Raw genomic sequence first — 20,891 nt, 5'->3', positions numbered from 1 at the left:
GGGCTGCATTTCATTCAGACTTTTTCCTTCTGAGGCCACTGGACTTCAGGAAAAGCACTTCTTCAGAAATCAAAGAACTGGTGAAGAAAGGAAAAGCAGGGATAACTGCTGAGTGTTGAGCAGATTGTGAAACTCCCAGGAACTGTCCTTGCCTGTTCATTAGCAGAAATCACTTCTGAATGACCCTGAGTGCTGTGCCCTAAGCATGGATTCAGGCAGAGAGAAATGAGCTGGACTGGTTACGCATTATAGCATTTGGTCATGTGGAAAGAATGATCGTCAGGAAAAAGCACACCCTCGGCAAAGGATTTTGGGGCAAGAGAGAGAGCCAACTCTGACAGTATTCCAGCGGCAAGGGAGCTAGGCAGACTTAGTCATCACTGACTACGTTTCTGCTCCTCCTCCCACATCTCCTGTGTAACTGTCTTTTGGGGAGGGGTAAAGTCATATTAAGAAAAACAACAGCACATTGAAAAAGGGGAGGGGGGATGGGGAGGGGTTCGGAAGAGCTCTTGGGTGAGGGGGCAGATGGGGTGACTATGGAGGGGCATTCCAGAGCCTGACAGAACTGGGTGGTCCCTCCAGCCTGAGATGCTGGGAGAACAAGAAGGGATTAAGGAGGCCTTCAGAGATCAAGTTGGCTCAAAGTGTAGCACTCACTTTGCACTTTATAAATACCAGCTTGCTAATTAATCATCCTGAAGCTCTGTGATCACCAGGAAACCCTTGATGGATTGACAAAGATACACAGAGGTCAAGAATTAGGGACAGCCCACGTCCTCCTTTGGAGTGATTGGAGGAGTGAGCAGGGACGTAGTCACAGCCTGGTTGGTCTCAGAGGCTTTCTCACCTCCTGCCAAGTCTGCAAGCTGTGGGAAGGGGAAGGAGCTGTGTCAGGCAGGTGCTTATGGGACCACTGAGCTGGGCAGGAGGAAAAGGGCATGATGGGGACAACAGCTGCAGGTAGACCCATTTGCAGGTCATTAGAAACCAAGGCAGCTATCTATAGAGCTCCCTCTCTGTGATTATCTCAGAGGCTTTTACTTGAAAACCAAGATCATCTTTCAAATTAGTTGCACATGCCCAACTGGGCTGGAAAAGAAAGAAAAAGAAAAAGCTGAGCGTGTTTTCTGCTTCTGTTAAACCCCAGGCAGGTCAGCGTCCAAGTTTAACACCTGACAGGCGTGAGTTTTAAGCCTGTTTTAAACTCTGAGAAAGAGAGAGAGAGAGAGAGAGAGAGAGAGAGAGAGAGAGAGAGAGAGAAACCTTGTAGCTTGAAACCCAGCAATGCTGCATTTACTGTGTCATCCTGGACCCCTTCCAAAGATAGCAATAATATGGGCAGCTAATTATGATTTTCCTACTACTCTGAGAAAGCAGTGCTTGCTCACATTCAGGCAATCAAGTCATATTTATAAGTGTGCCAGGCACCTGGGTCTGGTCCTGGAATTCTTCTGGTTATGGGGAGGAGGGGCGCTGAGGAGCAGGAACAGCCAGTGTGAAGAGTAAGGTTTGGTGGACCCCACACTGGGGACTGAGAGAGGAGGATACAATTCTTCCTGCTGAACCCTCCTCTGGCTGGGACTCAGCACGTATTACATCCGACACTGAAGCTGTTAATAAACTATCTGACACCACCCCCCTCCCCGAACACACCTTCCTGAGGGAAGGGACCTTTGGCTTCTGTCTGGTTCACCTTTGGCTTCTCAGTGCCCAGCACGGGGCCTGGCATGAGGTATGTGCTGGAGAATGAACTGCTGAATGAATGCAAGATGGCTCGCCCTGCCTGAGGCCTGGGGACAGACTGGGTGTTTTCTCAGTGTCCCCTCCAGAGCATCCGGTGGCCCATTTTTAGGTCTCAAGGTCACTGCCAAGAAAGAGAAGCTGCTAAAGTGACACCTCTATGCACCCACATGACTCAACACAAAAAGATAACAGGAGCTCTTAAAAAACAAACCTCTCAAGTATCTGTCCCCTACTTTCCTGAGGACAATGTCAGCTGCATCAGATAGGGATTGGGGCCGGGTGACCTGATGGTCCTTGGACATCAGTGTGACCCAGAGGTCATTTAGAGTTCTCTGCTCAGCAGACAGGATGGAAGGAATAAATGGAACGTACAGATGAACAGCGCATGCGGCCGCTGTAGGGGCACCTGAGAATTTGAGAAATTGAGAGGGAAATTGTAAAATTAGCACAGTACAGATAGGTAAAGTCAGTGGAAAGGAAGTGTGCACTGCCTCGGCCAGGGACACGTGACCTAAGATATTAACTAAAGAAAGCAGGTGACTCTCAGAAGGGTGCTAGGAAACTGGATGCTTAGAGGAAGAGGTTTGTATCATGAAAGCTTGGTTCTTTCACACGTGGTCCAGGGGAAGGTAGGTCTCCGGACTCACTGGCCAAACTCCCTACTGTCCAGGTGTAGGTCTCTGATGGTGAACGGCAGTGTGGTGTCATGCTTAGGAATTGGAAAATCCCAGTGGAGTGACCTTGGGCAAGTGACTTTACCTTTCTGGCCTCAGTTGCATTATCTATAAAATGGCAATAATTATCTCCTCCTGGCGCACTTGAGGGAATTAAATGAGGAAATTTATGTACCGTGTTTAGTGTAGTGCGTGGCACATAATAAAAGCTCAAAATGCTCACCATGATGGAGATGCTGAGAATTGGGTTCCCTGGTCGTCATGCAACAGGCGACAGCCATAGAGATGTTAGTAATCTAGTCTGGGTGAGAGCTTAACGTGGGGTCAGCTTATGTGGCCCGCTGCCTATTTTTATAAATAAAGTTTTATTGGAACACAGACACACTCATTCGTTTAGGTATTATGCCGCAGCGACAGAGTTGCATAGTTATGACGGAGACTCTATGGTCCACAAAGCGAAATGGCCCTTTACAGGAAAAGGGCTTTTACTGTCTTGCCCTTTACAGAAGAAGTTTGCCGACCTTATCCTCATTGAGTAGGTAACCAGCTGGTTCCTGGACTTCACTGAGGAAAATGATACAGTGGAGCAGTTAAAGGTATGAAAGCTGAGTTCTGATGCTCTGATCTTGGGCAGGTTACTTACTTACTCATCGTTTTCGCAGGTAAAACAGGAGGTACACACTCAGTGAGGACTAAGTGGGCAGCATAATGTTTGGGCCATGCTTGATGCAGTGTCTGATGGCTGGCAAGGATACTATAAAAAGTTTGCTATTATTAGCTATAAAACTTCAACTGTTAAAAGTCACAAAGAAACTTCCGGAAGAGGGTCACTGCTGTATGCAGCTCTCTCTACAGAATGCGCGGCAGTGATCCCATAGAAAACCAAAAAAAGAGGGAACGAACACCAAAGGGGGGCTCTCCCACGCAACATACCCAACAAATGAATGATTCCAAATCCTTTTCGGGAGAGCAGCAGATCAGAACAGGAAAAGAAAGGGGAGCAAAGGTCAAGGCCGTGAGGTCTACCATAGTATCATGAACATGTGGCACATAGTAGGCACTCAGTATTTGTTTCCTGAATGAATGAAGGCTGGCTGTTTAACTGTAAAAATGATTTATCAGTCAAAGGGCACCTCTGATTTTTATGATGATGAGACCACAGTTAGCCAGAAGATAAAGGTTTCTGCTTCCTATATCTTAGGGTCTTAGAAATGAAAGCAATATGCGAAAAAGATGAGAGAAAACTCAAAGCAAGGAGTCTGCGAAGGCTTCCCATCCCAGGATGGAGGCATTGGCTTGTGATGGATTCCTGGGGGACAGATGGGCAAAGGAAAATGTTTAAAAACAAAAGCAGGCACATAAGGTCATGTATTGGCTCAAAATAACTTGGGACACTGAGCAGACGGATGTAAGCGGCACATCTTGATGGAAAGGAGGCCAAGTTGATAAGCTGAAATAGTCTACCCTCACCGGGCACCTTAAGTCCTGCTTCAGGAGGCCTCGGCACGACACGGAATAGAGGAACACATGAGCGTTAGCAGGTTTGGGGTTTCTGTTCATCATCAGTGTACTGCTTTCATTCCTCAGACCCCCCCCAAAATGGGAAACCTCTCCACTTACCAGGAGCACACTTCGGAATGCAGATCCGGAAGCTATTTTTTTTTCTGCAGACACTTCATGACTCTGGTTTCCACAACAGCAGGCATTGGTGACTCTGCCAAGTTGCTAGAGAAGGGCACCTTATCTGCAAAGTCACGAATCCAGGAATCCAAACGGGCTGTCATCGGAGAGGGTGGAAGAAGTTGTTTGTCTTAGCTTCTTGGGGAATCAGAAGACTGGGAGGTTCTGGGGACGGCTGGTCCCCTGCTGTACAACCCCAGGGGAAAGGTTGTTGGTAGCATCTCAGAGGGGGCTGTACAGCAGTGTCTGAGCAAAGGCCATTTTAGTTGCAAATAACAGAAATTGAAAGCAGTGGGAGCAAAGAGGGGGCTTCTATGGGGAAAGAAAAGCCAATTCCTTACTGTCCTGACTCTTCAGCTTGCTTTTGATTCTCTAACCTTCCTCATTTCCTTTCAATAAACTCCCCTCCTGCTTAAATCAGCCACAGGAGGTTTCTGTTTTTTGCAATCAAAGAATCTTGAGTGATACAATGGGTCCTAGTGGAACCCAAGGGCTAGCATTGGAACTGGCCTTCCGAAGGAAAGAGACTGGGGACCAGAAAGTCATCAGGAATCAGGTTACCTTTCTCCATTATCAGTTGGAATGCATTCAACTTCCGATAACAGAACACTTGGATGTGGGTAGATTGTAAAAATTTGGAGCTCCTTCCAACGGACTCTGGCCATGCGACTTGCTTTGTCTGATGGGATATTAACAAACGCAACACAGATAGAGACTTGAAAAGTGTCTGTTTTGGGGGGCTTGCTCTCTCCTACTGCTCTTGGGAACCTGAGTCTACCTCACATGAAAGATTCTGGGCTAGCCCCTGGGTGATGAGAGACCATGCCAGGCATAGGCGAACTGCCCCAGCTAAGGCCTCTCTACACCAGGGTTTCTCATTCTTGACATTTTGCATCAAATAAGTCTTTGTTGTGGGGACTGTCCTGTGCTCTGTAGGACACTAAACGGCATCCTTGGCCTCCACCCACTAGATGATAACAGTACCCTCCCCCATTGTGACAACCAAAATTGTGAACATTGCCAAATGTCCCCTGGGGGGCAAAATCTCCCCTCGTTGAGAAGCACTGTCCTAACCCGCTTGCCTAACGGTGACCAGGCATGTAAATGAGGCCATTCTAAACCATCCATCCCCCGCCAAGCCAGCATGGACCGGTACCAGTGCCCAGCTTGACTCATGGGATCGTGAAAAATAGTAAGTAGCTGTCCTTTTCAGTCACTCAGTTTTGTACACCTGACTACAGTGGCTTAAATTGGTAGAGATTTATTTGTTTTACACAACAGGAAGTACAGAGGTAGGCAGTTCAGACATGACGCAGAGGACAGGGATGCTGCCCCAGGCCCTTCTCATCTTTCCGCTCCATTGTCCTTGGAGGTGGGCTTCCGCCTCTTGCATGTTGCCTGAGGAGCCCCAAGACGGCTGATCCAGCTCCAAGGCTAAGCTCCAGGAGACGAAGAGCAGCTACGGCAAAGGGACGAAGAGCAAAAAGCTCTCTCCTAGTGAAGACTTGCCTTTTATTCCAGAAGGGAAGCCCTCCCCAATGTCATTGGCCAGGACGGAGTCACATGGCCAGCTCTAGCTGCAAGGGCAACCAGGTGTTTAGCCTTCAGCTTACACAGTCCAGGGAGGCGATGACTAAGGGGCGTGTGGTGTCTGCTGCACTGTATCCCTGGGGGTCTTGGTTTCTTGTCTCTCCTTGTTGCATGTCTGCCCCAGCCTTTCCTCTCTGAAGACTGGCTTGGTATCTTCAAACACAAGAGGGGAACCGGCCACCCCAGCCCTGGAACTGCATCAAGACTCTCAGCTCCAGCACCACTAATGACTTGTGTGTCATCCCAGAGTCCCACTTCCAAACATCAAAGACAGAGATGCTGATTGGCCCAGCTCGAGTTAGAAGAGGAACGTGATTGGTCTGGCTTGGGTAGGGCATCTACTGCTCAGCCAACCAGCTGTGGTCAAGAGAGAAGCATTAGGTAGGGCAAACCTGATTGGGGGGGTGCTGCATTCTCAGGGAAAGGGGTGTGAGTCTGAGGAGACTCCCAAAAAACTAGTTCAAGAAGTGAAGAAAAGAAATTGCCATCATGGGTTGTAATGTTCATATGATCAAAATTAACATGTCCTTTGAAAGAGCTAAAATACAATGGAGTCACATAGGCATTGCATTTAACTTGTGCAAATTCAAATATACATGTTCAACCAATAAAACATATTTTTCCCCCATACAATTTGGCTCCCAAACATGAACCAGCTGCTTGAACTACTGCCTAACCAAGTAATCTTTTCTGGTGCTGGAGAAAAACTTGCTATCTTGGACTTTTGGGATAGGGTACAATATAAGTAATGGAAATTATGGAAGACTTCCAGAATTTTCAAGAGTATTTTTGAAATAAGGTATGTTCACCTTTCTCACTGACTTTAGATCATTATCCTGTATAAATGTACCTTCAGTGGAATATCACACAAAGAAATGTTCCCATTTCCGTTTAGTTTTAATCAGTATAAGGAATGTATTTGGTTTTGAAATATCAAAATATTTTTATTGTGGCTTTTAAAAATAAAAAATATATATTCATGACTTTTGGCCCCTCCTCCCATTTTGTCTGGCAGTCCTGGCCATACAAAAGAGGCAGTGAGAGGATGGCTGGCTGGAGAAAGGGCAGGATATGAGAGAAGCAGAGAGTGGACCAAGAAAATGAGGGTCCCTTCACACACAGCGAAAAAGGAGTGTGTCCACCTGGGCAGTGTGTCCTCTTTGGTGACTGGGTACTTGGTCTGTCCTTATGTCCTGGGACTTGAACTACTGGGCCATCTTGGTATAGCAGAACAGGAAGTACGAGATGGAACTAGAAACCTGGGTTCCAGTCTCGACTCTTGAATTTATCAGCTGTGTGATTTTAGACAGGCCACTTAACTTCTCTGGGCTTCAGCATCCTCATCTGTTAAATGGGGAACAAAATACTATGTACCTCCCAGGGTTTAGGGGAGGATTAGCTGAGAACTGCAGAGTGCCACATAAATGTTAGTCTTTACTATGGAAGCGATAAAATGGATTGGCATTCTAAATTTATTACAATAAACTCAGATGTATATGCATGATACCACGGCCCCAGTCTCAGTCTAGGGTTTTCTTAACTATGGATTTCTTGGCACTCCTTAGTTGTGTGATGAGTGAGTATGTCACGACTCAAACATGGAACTACATAATTGTATCTACCAGGCCTAGGAGTCTGAGTTTCAAACCCATATTCTTCATATACCTGAGTATGTATACATTCATAGGTATTTTAAAAAAGAACCCCTCTTCACACACCCCAAAGTACAACATTGGGCAAAATATGTCTAGGAAACAACACACTAGGGGAACAACCTTTAAAGTCCTGTAAAAGCGTCTTAGTATTTTGACACAGAAGAGTCACACTGACTCACGGAGGATCACGCAAGGCCGGGTGGGACGACATTTCTAGCTGCTTCCACCAGCCTTAGAGAACAGAAGACTCTGGCTGGATTTGCTGGAAGAGTCTCTCTTCAGCGTCTCTCTTTCTCGGTCCATCTTTGGGGTGGCTTTTCTGGCTCCAACCTTCAACGAGCAAGAGAAACAAATGTACAAACTCTGTAACTGCAGCGAGATCCCAAAACATTCCGCTCCAATTTTTTTGTTTTTGTTTTTGTTTTTACTCAAAATGTTTGTTGTAAAAATACCAAAACCTAGAGGTGAGCAGAAGGAAGCTAAAGTGATCCACCATTATCACACCACCCAGGGACAGCATTACGGCTTTGGTGTCCACCCTCCCAGATATACAGGTAACATTTTCCCTTTTCACATTTTCATGTGTTTGGAAACCAGAGCTTCTTAGAATGGGCACATGCCTTGTGATGGAGTTCCTTTCTCCTGAAAAGCTGTTACTGAGCTGCATGTGTCTTATGTCTCCAATGTCATAGGAGGAGAAAATGTAGGCTATTAGAGAGGGTATGTTTAGCCTTTTTCTGTAATTAACATTTACAGCACATAGATAGGGTCATGTGTGTGACCCTAGCCCTGCTCATAGTGGACGGGACGCTTGGCACAGTCTGAGCTTTTCAGATGATCACGCTCAGGATTTGGGACTAATGGGCTCTGAAATGCTCCTTACTCCCTGGGCTGGTCCTTTGAACTGGGGGACCTTGAGGTCATCCCTTCCTGTCATATGACTGGAGAGAGATCAGCGGAGATATGGAGAGATTGCAGAGAGGAGATATGAGTGTGTGTGTGTGTGCATGCCTGTGCACACGTTTGTGTCAGACACATGATGCCTGGGATCTGACAGCTTACGAGTTCTCTTTGAGGCTGGACTCTCTTTCAACCTTTAGTTTTTATGAGACACTCACTCCAGTATCTTTATAAAAGCCCCTCCTTCTGTCTGAATAGGTTTCTATTAATTGCAACCCAAGAATCTCTCTCACATCGTTCTGCACCTACTGGAGATAGGTTGTGACTTGCAAATTTCTTTCCAAAAGGCTTCAAATTCCAGCCCTGCTTCCTGCATGATTTGACTCTGACCATGAGGACACACATACTCCTGGGGGAAGAGCTCTGTGGGTAGTGGAATTTCAGCTCTGCCACTTACTATGTGACCCTTGGTTTCCCCATCTGTCAAATAGAAACCAGAATATGTGCCCTGTCTTCCTCAGGGGCAGAGAGCAGGTTCTGGGTAGAAGGCACTAGTGGACCATCTTTTGAGGTCTGTTCACTTTAAGACAGGTTTAAGCGTCACCTCCTGAGACCTGCCCAGTGGCTGGCTGGAGCCTTGGGTGTGTCATGGGATGGTGTTCCAAATCATTTCAGAGTGAGAAAGGCTGACATCTCTACACTAGCCCAAACAGTGTCTCTTGCTTGGAATGCCAGGGAAAATGAAAACTGACAGCAAATGTCGGAAACCTCTCCTCCTGAAACCACTTTTCCTTTTATAGCCCTTTTTATTTGATTTTCAATAACATTGCTGGCTGGATGGTTCCCAAATGCCAGTGCCCTGACCCAGTGTGGGGCTGGGTGCCAGGGAGTTTGTTAAAAGTAAAAAGTCCCCAGTCCAGGGTCCCCCCCCCCTCACGCCCTGCCTCCAGGTCTGCTAGGAGCTTGGGGTAAGAAGCATCAGGCAGCAAGCTATGGTCCACCTTTTTGAGTGACAGGGCTGGGGCAGCAGAGGCAGACAGGATGGCTGATGGGAAGAAGAGATGGGGAATGGGAAATGGGAAAATGCCAATGTGCGCGGGAAGGGCAGGGGAAACCTGACAGGGTCCTCCCTGAACTGAGGACAGCAGCGAAGTGCCATGCATTCAGCTTGGATGTGTCGGCGTAAGAAACGTCCAAACCTGCAAAGAATTTTTATGAGCTTATTTGAGCTAAACTGATGACAATTGCCGGGAAGCACAATCTCAATGGACTGAGAAAATGTTCTGACAATGGCAGTTTTGCAGCTTATTTTATACATTAGAATCAAAGGAGGAGACATAGGGAGGGTTACATGAAATCCACTGGTAGTAGATTAAGGGGGCAGGAGAAACCAAAGCGGGGGGTGGGGGGGAATATCTGATTGGATAAAAGGTAAAAAGGAGGGACACGTACTGCTGTTACATTGGTGGGTACAGGATAGTTAGTAATTAACATTTACAGCACATAGAGATGGTATCGGGGAATAAGATAGCAATGCTGGCTTCTCTGGTCTTGTGCCCTGGTATGGAGGGTGTGTCCTGAGGGGTATGGAAAACCAGATGACTCTGACATTTCAAAGGTATGTTATCTTAGATGCAAAAAGACAACAGATAGGCTCACTTCAGATAAAGACTGACCTTTGTCAAGGAAGCTACAGGCCTAGGACTGACTACCTGCCATGACCCGCTTTTAGTTAGGACTTTTATGTTCAGACCATCCTACGTGGTTACTTTCAGTCTCTGAGTTCTTAAGGCCTCCCCTGAGCTTGTCTGGTTTAGCATGTGGCCCCTTTTGCTCCCATAGATGTTTGGACCCACATGGCTCACACTTAGAATGAAAAGGCAGGGATAGAAGCCAGTCATTAAAATAGCGACACCCAGGTGGAAATTAACCCAACACACTGGCATGGCAGCTTCAGGCGACAGTAAGCATCAGCTGTAGGAAGGCCCCCGTCCATTCCCACACAACCTCAGGTCTCGGTTCCAACAACCCTTCTTCTGGGACGCCTCTCCTGGTCCTTGGAGTGGGTGGGTTCCTGTGAAATAGCTCCTGAGCTCAGTCTCCTGGCCTCTGTCCTTAAAACAGTTTGTACAAAGGAATTCTTTCATCATTATTGTATTTTTTTGTTTTTTAATGTGGCCCAAGAATGTAAGCCAGAAAGGCAGGCAGTTTTGTGTATTTCTTCATTGATCTAACCCAGTGTTTCTCACCCTTTTTTTTCATTATCGTCCCTCTCTAAGGAGACTTCTTAGATATTTTTTCCTGATTGCTCCCACACCCATGAAATTTTAATGCTACAGATAGCACTGTATGTATATCTGTGCTTTACAAGGTGTGATCAAACAATACTGTGAATGTTTAAATAAAAAAATTTATTACAGTAAAAGACACATTGCCATTAATCCCCCTCAAAATACCCTCCCTCGCTTCAAACACACTTATCCCATGGTTTTTGCCACTTTCTGAAGCACTTCTGGAAGTTCCTCTTTCACGAGTGTCTTTACTTCATCCTCCATCATGACAACGCTCCGTGTCACACATCGCTTGTGGTACAGCAATTTCTGTCAAATAAAAACATTACCATGTGTCCTCATTTACCTTTTTCACCAGATCTGACACCGTGCAACTTCTAAATGATTCAGGACATCGAGGCAGCCACAACAGTCAGTGCAACTAAGGACACTCATGAAAAAGGACTTCCAGAACTGCTTTAGAAAGTGGCAAGTCTGAAGCAAGGGGGAGTGTTTTGAGGGGGATTAATAGCAATGTGTCTTTTACTATAATACATTTTTAAAAATTTAAACATTCACCATATTTTGTGATCACACCTTGTATACCTTTTTTTTTACTTCAAAGTATTTTTTTTTCAATTACAGTTGACGTTTAGTATTATTTTATATTAGTTTCAGGTGTACAGCACAGTGGTTAGACATTTATATAACTTACGAAGTGATCCCCCTGATAAGTCTAGTACCCACCTGGCACCATACATAGTTATTACGCTATTATTGAATATATTCCCTACGCTGTACTTTACATCCCCGCGTGCTTTATACATTAAAAAAAAATAATTTTCCCCCTCTCAGGGGTGATACTGTGCCACTGAGAATTCATGCTTGGACCCCGAGACCTGGACAGTATCTGCCACGTCGTAGGCTCTCAGTAAATATTTGTTGAATAAAACAGGCCAGGAAAGTACCTTCTGGTTTACTCTTCCATCCTGGGTGTCAAGCTCAGGATGTGGCCTAGACTAGGGAATTCAATAAATGTTTGTTAACTAGAAGATGTTAGCATACCACTGAAAAATAATTAGAAAAGACTGTTAGCTGCAGTGAAATAAAAAATAAAATAAAATCAATGAATGGTATTTTGGAGGACAGGGCCTTACACAGGAGGGAGCTGGCAGTTCTGAAGCTTATGAGAGATGGAGACTCTTATGAGTGAGCAAGACCGAAAGAACAGATATTACAGGGCCTGTCTTTTCCAAGGTGGTCACAATGACTCCACCCCCGAGGACTCAAGGCACGCTATGGAGCTTGCAAGCTACGCTTTGCAAGGAACCTGGAGGAAATGTTTCTGTACCGAGGGCGTCCTGGACACCAAACTTCTAAGTCTGGGCTGGAGGCCTAGAAGAACGGGGAGCTCCCTCTTTGCTCTCAGCTGAAGCGGCACCATCTGTCTGCATTCTGATAAGCCAGGAGGTGGCCTGAAATTCCAGAGGGCTTCGCCTCTCAGACAAGCACAATATTCCCACAAAATCCAGGGCCCATCTCCATATCTCCTGTCATCTTACATCCCCACATGGGCCTCAGACAAAAACTAGCTGTAGGGTGGTTTCTGCCTGCTCCTGGCGCAACCATATACCTGTGTTTTCCTGAAAATAAGACCTAGCTGGACAATCAGCTCTAATGTGTCTTTTGGAGCAAAAATTAATATAAGACCTGGTATATTATATTATATTATATTATACCTGGTCTTATAGTAAAATAAGACCTGGTATCATATCATATCATATCATATCATATCATATCATATCATATCATATTATATTGTATTATATGACCCAGCCTTAAATTATAGTAAAATAAGACCGGGTCTTATATTAATTTTTGCTCCAAAATATGCATTAGAATTTATGGTCTGGCTAGGGCTTATTTTCAGGGAAACACGGTATATGGATGAATAATTGACCAGCCTCCCATTCATTCCCACTTTGCAGGGTGGCAGAGGTCTTAGATCTAGGGGCGCCCTCAGGACGCTCTCTGTCCTCTTAACATCCTGCTCTGGGTAGTAACCACCTTTTAGTCTTACAAGTGTGTTTGCTGAGAAGAGACTTCTAATTTCCAAAAATGTCCCTGACCTAGGATAATTTTATTTTTTCCAATGGTAATTCTGTTGTCTCAGAATGACTGTGGGCTTTTATCGAACTTGACTATATCTCCTCTCTCTTATTCAACCAACATGTGTTTGCTTTTAAGCTTCCTGAGAGCTTGTCTCCTTTCTGCAAAGTGGGGATGTGGGTTGGGTCCATTCCAGTTCTAGGGCTGAATTGTGAATGGCAACGTTTCAACATGTTTAAGATTTCAGAGTCTTGATTCTCAACTCTTAAAAAAGATGATTCTAAAGGACGCTTCCTTGAAATTCAAGAGAAATGCCACCAGCAATGTATCAGGTTTATTACTTGGATGTTTATTACCTCAAGGAGGGCAAGCAGCACTCACCTGGGTATCAGATCTGCTTTGAGTGTCAGCTCTCCTACTTAGCTGTGTGGCTCTGGACCAGTTACTTAAAGTCTCTGAGCCTTAGACACCTCATTGAATAATTGAGGCTAATAATCCCATAGGGTTGTTGTGAAGATTAAATAATGCCTATTGAGGGCTTAGCTCTGTGCCTGGCACATACTAAATGCTCAGTACATAACAGGTGTGGGATTACTGTCAACTGGGTTTCTTGCTGACGTCCTACTGTCTCCTCTCTTCTGCTCTGGCTCACCTGGAAATTTGAGTTCTGCATCTTGTTCTTCACCGTCTCTACAAACATTCGTCTCTTTAATATAGAAAGAACATTGACAAAATTTAGCTTATGTTCTTTAACTTTTGCATCAAAGAAAAATGGATTTTTTTCTCAACTTTTAGATGCCACTCATTTGGATGGAATGTTGGGCCTTCCTAGGGACAAGTGGGGTGAGAATGTGGGTCTGCAGAGGGGGGCATGGCTTTGGGGCAATTACACTGTCCTGCTGAGCCCGAGGGGTCTATTTCCAGATTCCAGAGGAATTTGAGAGGAGGAGGCTGGTTAATGGAGGGGCCCTCGAGGAACACTGGGCCTCTCTTGGATGACAGATCTGCTTCAGCTGGAAGCAGAGCCTCCCAGATCAGCAGAGGAGGCTGTAGACCTCCAGTGGGTTTCCGCCCAGGCATCCCAAGGCCCAGGTTTGATGAAAGCCACAAGCATAAGCTCCCCATCGGGGACAGCGTGGGCCTGTTCAGAAGCCAGCAACACCAGAAATCTGGAGCTTGCCGTTCTCCTGGGCTTTCATCACCGTTGCTGACCCTGGTCTCCTCAGGACCCTGCACCTCAGGGATAGTTGGCTGAAGAAAGCATCCCCTAGGCGCTGGGGACACAGTGAGAGAGAGTGTGAGCGAGCTGGGGCCAACAGGTGAATGTGCAGTGGTATTGGGAAGGGGACGTTCTCAGGGAACCCTGAGCATTCACTGGGGCCACCAACCTGCCACCGACAGGGGCCAGGGAAGTAAAAGAAATGAGTGAAGTGAGCTCGGTGGTGACAGCAGCTAACCCACGAGCCCAGCACCTTTCTAAGGGCCTGGAAGATGGCAGTGCGTGGGACTGGGCCTAGTGTCACCACATCTTCCGAGTTTCCCAGAGAAGCCGCAAATCCAGAGTATTCTGTGAAAGTGTTGTATTTTGAGTTACTTAAAAAAAAATCTCATGAACTAAATGAAATATACCTGTGGGCAGCCACCTTGCGATATTTGCTTCAGAGCCCTGGCGTCTAGTTGGTGCTCAGTAAATACTGGTTAGGGGGGTTGCCAGACGAAATGCAGGATGCCCAGTTAAATTTGAATTTCAGAATGAAACCAAAGAATTTTTTTAGTGTAAGTAGGTCCTATGCAATATTTGGGACACATTATACTAAATACCTGTGTGTTGTTGATCTGAAATCCAGATTTAACAAGGCATCCTGGTTTGTTTTGCTTAGTTTTGCCCCTTTGGAATCTGGCAGCCCTGCTGGACGCTCACAAAACTCCTGGAGGAAGTAAGGCCGTCTTTTGGGACAGCGGTTTACGTGCTTGTCTCTTTCATTCTTACAAAAGGATGCTGAGTCTACTCTCAGAGCGACTGTCTACGAAGGCCTGTGTGTTTGTATTTAACTGAGTTGCTCTCCAGTTATTTTCCGTGGAGAAGGCCTTGAATATGCAGCTATTCAATATTTATCACAAACTTAGGAGAGAGGAACTAAGCTCAGAAGACAGTCACCATCATCCGAATTCCCAGATATGACAAAGCAGTGGTTTTACACCAACAACCTCCCTTCTTCTCCTTCTTCTTTTTCCTTTTTGTAGCAGAACCACTTTACCCAGGCAACATCTTGAAGAACTTGGCATATAAAACATAATGGAGAGCTTCTCTCCTGGAAGTGTGTGTGTGTGTGTGTGTGTTGAGAGTCATACCCTTTCACGGCACCCAAGGGTTCCAGGGAACCCCAGTTTGAACATTGCTCCCAAATATCTTCCTGGACTAAATCTAATCAGTGGCCAGCTGAGCACTGAAGGACAGAGCCTGGCTCCCGCACACCTGTTTTTCTTGAACTCACTGGAAAGTGTGTGATGACATCAGTCTATCTCAAAAGCTGTTCTCAGACAAGGCCCAGCCGACATTGCGTTGCTATTCTCAGGAATGTTGTTCGTTGTACCACACAAAGTCCTCTCTAGGGAAAATCCAGTACCATCTTTGTTCTGAGAACACTTCTGAGCATTGCATCCATCCTAGCTCATGGACACTGTGAACTCTGGACCACTCTGGGTTTCCCATTTGCCATGGGCTGCCAGAAAGCCCCCAGTCAAATGCGGCCCCCCCTCTGACCGGTGCGGAGGTCGTTAAACTGGCCCTTGGTCATCGTCATTCCTGGTACATTTTGGACCCGCTCTTCCCCCTTCTTTCACTCACTATTTCATTCTTAGGGCAGGGGTTCCTGGGGCTCCCCACTCCTCCCTTCTTCTTATGACCTGTCTCCAAGTTCCCAAATCATTTAGGGCCTCGGATGGTTGCTCCATCAGCCAAAACTACAGTTGCACTTCCTCTCTGCCTTCTCTCACCTTGAGATACTGGGTTAGACGCTTGTCTCTTAGATCATTTGTTAAGATTGCAGGCAGCGGAGGGGGCAGGGGCTGGGCCGGGGGAGGGGTGTGAGTGAAGGTGTGTGGCTGTTCCTTGGGCAGCATATGCTGGCACTTACACTCTATCAGCTCTTACCCTTTGAAAACACTATAGCAGGTTTGTGCCTGGCTGTGAGATCAGAAAAACCTCTCCATACCTGCCTCGCTTTCTCTTTGAAGGAACAGTTGCAAGGTGTTGATTCTTTTGCATTTCTCTGTTCGGGATCCTCTAAACGTTCCTGAGTGAAAATACCAGGTGAGTAAGAGAGTGTTTAGTGTGTCCTTACCTGTGCTATTCTGGGGACACACCTCAGGGGCTTCTAGGAGATGCTGGGATTCAGGAGTTGTGGGCAAATGATGGGGGGCAGGTGAGGGTTTTTCTTCAGCCATCTTCTGCCCATATACAGTGCCACCCTAACCACATTTTACTTTTTCATTCTTGTGTGGGCCAGAGGGTCCCTCCTCCATCCCATTTTCATCCTACGTGATATCTACCAATTTCTACTCCTTGGTCAAAAACACACAATTGGCACTGAAGGAACCAGGATCTTGAGAATACCTGGACCCAAGGAAATCTTGGAAAATACTGAGGTAAACAGGATCGTAATGATGACGATGATGGTCTAAGAGCATCTATCAAGTGGTCCTATGTGCTAAGGTTTCTGTCCACATGTTCTCATTACATCGAATGCTATGAGTTAGCTGTCATTTTCATTTTCATCTTAAAGATGAGGGATCTGAGCTAAATAAGCAGAGGGATGGTTGGGGGCTTGAGCTCGGCTGAGACCCACCAGCTGGCAAAGCTGTGGCCACACCCCTTGGCCAGGATTTGATTGGCAAGAGAGCAGAGCTGCTTCCACAGAAGCAGCCAGTACACTTCAGCCTTTCTCACACTTTGAGCCCAAGGAGAGGGCTAAGAAAGAGCTTGCAGTGCTTCTCAAATGGCAACTTCTGTGCATTTAAAATTTCCTATTGAAAATTCCAGCCTTAACCCATTCACAAAAAGTATCTGGGCTTTTTCTTGGCTGTAGCCCTAGCTGTATTCACCAACTAGAAAAAGAGGTTCACAAAAGAGCTGCTGGCTTTGGGAGGACCTAGAAAGCAGGAAGTGGCTCAGGGCTTGCTGGACACGTCAACTGGCAGGAAGCTCTTTGAAAGAAATACAGGACTTGTCCCCTCCCATCCGTGAGTTGCCTTTTCTCTCCCCCATAGTAACCGAGCTTGCTGTGTGCCAGGCACTACAGACATTATGTCTTTGAACGCTTCCGCTGCCCCCGTGAAGCAGATCTCATCGTTCCCATTTTTGGTTGTTTTCATTGAGGACTCAGATATACAATTGTCAAGCCACTTGTTCAGGGTCCCGTAGGGACAGAGGTGGGGCTTGAACCCTATTTGTTTAACTCAGAAGCCTGCCTGCGAACTCTGAGAGACACTGCCACCTTCTCTAGTGATGTGGGGAATGGGCCACTGTCACTGTCACTCTGTCACGTGGACAGGGCTTTGGACGCAGGGCATTCCAGAAGCATCTGGAGGCTGGTGACAAGGTTCTCTGTGAATGCTCAGCACTGAGGTTTGCCCAGCATCTTATATCAAGTCTCATTTCCACAGCCAAAGGTATTAGTAGGGAAGTATGACTTTTGATTCTGGAAAGTTCTGCTTGGTAAAGAGATGTTCAAACATTAAAGCTACAAATCACATTTGTTTTGGAGGGTGGTGGCGGCCTGGAGCTCAAGGTCAGTAATTTCATTTCCCAGTGCTTCGGCCACGACATCTCTGTGAACAGGCAAAATTTTATATGGGAGACTGAAAAAATATTAAGGCTCCTTGTGAAAATATTAGGTGTCAAACTTAAAACAAAAAGGAATTCTATTTTCCTTTAATTTCCGTTTTAAAAACGAATGCATACTCCTTGGAAGCAGCTGATGCTAAGACAGAGTGATACGAATGCCCTTTAGAATCCAGCAAAACTTTAAAATGTATTACTATTATTTTTCCTGACAAACAGGAATTTCTGAAACATATGGCTAGCAAACCTTACGTGCAAACCCAAGTCCTGGTATGAAAACCCCAGGAGCAATGGTGAGTGGAGGTGAGGGGGACGCCTGGGCGAGGGAGATGCAGACAGGAGTGGGTGGGAAAAGTGGACCTGGGCCGGGGTGGGCAGCAGGTCTGGATGGGCATCCTGTTTCTGCTACTGAGCAGCCAGGTAACATTCCCCTCTGTTAACCTCAGTTTTCCCCTCTCTCAAATGGGCTGACACGCGCCAGCATTCCTCGCAGGACTGACGGGGAAGAGGAAGCGTGTGCTGTGTGGAGCAGGTGCCTGCCACTCTGTAAGTGCTCAGTACACAATGCCATCAGCATTGTCACAATTGGGGCTATAGGTCTTTTAAATCTTGCCCTAAACTGTGAGTGCCATGAATTTGAAAGCTCCCAGCTCTAGCTCTTCCGGGGAACCCCAACACAGGTTAGACTCGCCCGTTTCAGATCCTTCTCCACTGAAGGATGTCTAGTGCCCAACAGGCTGGCAGCAACTCCTGCATTGTGTAGGAACGAGACAGCCCATGAATAATGCATGTGAAGCCTGATTATGCAAATCCTCAGGCTTTCTTACATTTTTCAGCCAGCACATGACAATGGTCTTTTTTGGGCCCTTAGCTGTCCCATTCTGTGGAACGGTGTCTCTGCTTTGGGGCCTCACCTGCCAAGTCCTGGGGAGTGCCCCAGAAGGGGTGAGCTCTCCAGACAGCATATCACAGGAAAAGTCACAGCTCTGTCACTGGCCCAGTGCTCCCTGGCGTTGCTTGGTGTGAAAGGAAACTGTCTTCTGCCTGAGGGAGCCCCATGACACATTCAGAAAGAGGTCTGTGATGTTTAATTCAGAGCAGTGAATGCTAGAAATGCCACATCCGGTACTCCCTCAGAGCATGACAGCGGCTTTCATTTCTGGGGCCACTAGCCAGGGAGCCTATTCTCTGGAAGGTTTGCAGGATGGGGAGCAGGCTTCTGCAGGGGACTCATCTGAAGTCAGGTCTTTACCTGTCTGTTCTGCACTAAAGGATGCATTCTTCAAGGACATCCACCCATTTCCATGCACTTGTCCATCCGTCCGTCCGTCCATCTATCCACCCAGCCACGCACCCACCAAATATTTACTGGGTGTCTACTATGTTCTGGGCACTCAGAACAGTGAAACCAAATCTTTGTTCTCAGAGATATTACTCATCTATACATCCTCAGGACCTGGCAGAACAATAAAAATATGAATAACAGCCACCATTCACAAAAGTCCAGATGCGTTTCAGAGAGGTTAAGAAATGTGCCTGAGGTATTTCATGGACGCGTGACCTGCCGTGTCTTTGATGTTCATCAGACTCCCGAGCGTCTTGCTCATATCCATGCACAGTAGGTGGTAAAGCGAAGGTCTTCACCTAGGTCTGCCTGATGCCAAAGCTATTCTGCCACTTTCCTCTGCGTTAATAAGTGCGCTGCCCGATGCCCTGGGCCCTCCCTTTGCCAGGGAGCTGAGGGGTGGTCCCGGCGTTCCCGCGCCAAGCGCAGACGCACCTTCTGCTGCCTGGCCGTCCTGTGGAGCCGCCTCTCCTGGTGCAGCTGGAGCTCCGTGCGCTCCAGCGCCTCCTTCAGCAGTGCCTTCTCTTCCACCTCCTTGTAGATGCTGTCCTCCAGCCTGGCTACCTGCGACTGGTACATCTGCACGGATACTCTGCTCTGCCTGAGCGTGCGGGAGACACAGAGGCTCCTTTCCCTCCTCTTTCTCACTCACCACCAATGTCCCCGACCTGGGAGAGGCTCAAACCTGTCCCCTATACAGCCCACTTAGTGGTTTCATTACACGCAGGCGAGAATGACAACGATTTGGGGTGACGAGGGCTGAATAAACAGCGGATCGGTTGAATTAGCATAGCACGAGGGGGCAAAGGATATGTTCCTGACCCCTCCCCGTTTCCCAGCGCGGGGAGGGACACCTGTGCCCACTGCAGATACGATGGCTATGACCAGGTCACAAACGGTAAAACACCAGACAGACTCAGGAGGTGCTGCTCATTCATCAGGACAGAGAATGGAGAGCATTGAGCACGTCAGCGGCTGCTGTCGCACCCAGAGGCTTACCTGTCTCAGGCCCTCGTCATTGTCCTGCCTCCCCTTCACCCCAATATTTTAGTTATTCCACTCCCAGGTCTCTGCCCTCTTGTCCCAGTCTAGGCGTCTGCTGCCGCCCTCAGGTTCAGCCAGGAGAATGGAGGCCTGGGGCTTTCCACAGGGATGCGGGAGGTACCTGAGCTGTTCCATGTCCTTTTCGTAGCCTCTCAAGAGCTCCTCTTTCCTCTCCAGCCGGTTCTTGAGTTGGGTGATCTTATCAAACACCAGATCGAGGTCCCTTTGTCGAAGCTGGTTGACCTTCTCCCTCTCTTTGGGGGAGAGGTGTTTCATGGACACGTGACCTGCCATGTCTTTGATGTTCATCAGACTCCCGAGCGTCTTGCTCATATCCATGTACTACAGGGAAAGCGTTTCACAGGTCACAGGCCTGGCCCGAGACCGCTGGCGGCTGCTTTAAGGAGGCAAATGTCAAATTCTCTTTCATTCATTTTTGGCAATTGCAGAGAACAAACACGTGCTTTGGAAATGAGTGCAACTGGGGCTTTTAGTATGAGTTTCCTTTTCCCCACATCCATTTACACACTGCCTTTTGGAGAATGGGGTGGTGGTGGTGGTGGTGGGAATGACAACAGATATAAAACACTCATTCTAATTCCCCAGTTTCTCAAGGAAGTCGGCTGCGCCATGTGTGACCCATGCTGGGGTAGCAGATGGGCCCTGGAGAGCCACTGTAACAACAGAACATGTATGGAGCGTTTATGTTCAGTGAAACTGTCCCATGGTTAACACTGACTGTCAGCAGGGGACCCAGCTTTGCACTGGACGGGGACAGAGGCTGTCTGTACATACCAGCTTTTCACTGAGATCCAAAGCCTCAGCCACGTCCATTTTCCCTGGTTTCTCGGTGGCTAGGATGGGGCCTGAGTTGGCAAGGCCACCATGAGGCTGAAATAAAAAGGAAATAAAAATTCTCTGTTGGAATCCCATGACGAATTTCTGCACCTAGAAGTTCCAACACGCTGTGGTTACTGCACAGTAACTTGGGAGAGTTGATTTGCATGTCAGTTCTTGATCGTCCAGCCTGATTCC

The 20,891-nt window shown here is 47.1% G+C and overlaps 1 protein-coding gene across 13 annotated transcripts in view; it reads right to left on the bottom strand.

Moving 5' to 3' along the window:
* Positions 1-5,345: 5,345 nt before the first annotated feature.
* FHAD1 (forkhead associated phosphopeptide binding domain 1) overlaps positions 5,346-20,891 on the bottom strand; it is a 121,513-nt gene continuing 105,967 nt past the window's right edge. For 8 of the 13 annotated variants that reach the window (XM_088790149.1, XM_088790147.1, XM_088790141.1 and 5 more), the window contains 6 exons: positions 20,652-20,747; positions 19,978-20,198; positions 19,248-19,413; positions 15,840-15,920; positions 13,277-13,330; positions 5,346-7,675 (listed from right to left, as the gene is read on the bottom strand). In XM_088790149.1, the coding sequence (XP_088646275.1) occupies positions 7,559-7,675; positions 13,277-13,330; positions 15,840-15,920; positions 19,248-19,413; positions 19,978-20,198; positions 20,652-20,747 (735 nt within the window). In that variant the 3' untranslated portion in view covers positions 5,346-7,558. The remainder of the gene's footprint in view (positions 7,676-13,276; positions 13,331-15,839; positions 15,921-19,247; positions 19,414-19,977; positions 20,199-20,651; positions 20,748-20,891) is intronic. The other 5 variants (XM_088790145.1, XM_088790146.1, XM_088790153.1 and 2 more) reach the window with 3 other exon arrangements.

This window comes from Rhinolophus sinicus, chromosome 14 (assembly GCF_057876585.1).
Source record: "Rhinolophus sinicus isolate RSI-liver-muscle chromosome 14, RSI-T2T, whole genome shotgun sequence".
Classification (NCBI taxonomy): Eukaryota; Metazoa; Chordata; class Mammalia; order Chiroptera; family Rhinolophidae; genus Rhinolophus; species Rhinolophus sinicus.
Note: the sequence above shows the minus strand (reverse complement) of the source record. Positions and strands in the feature narration are given on the sequence as shown.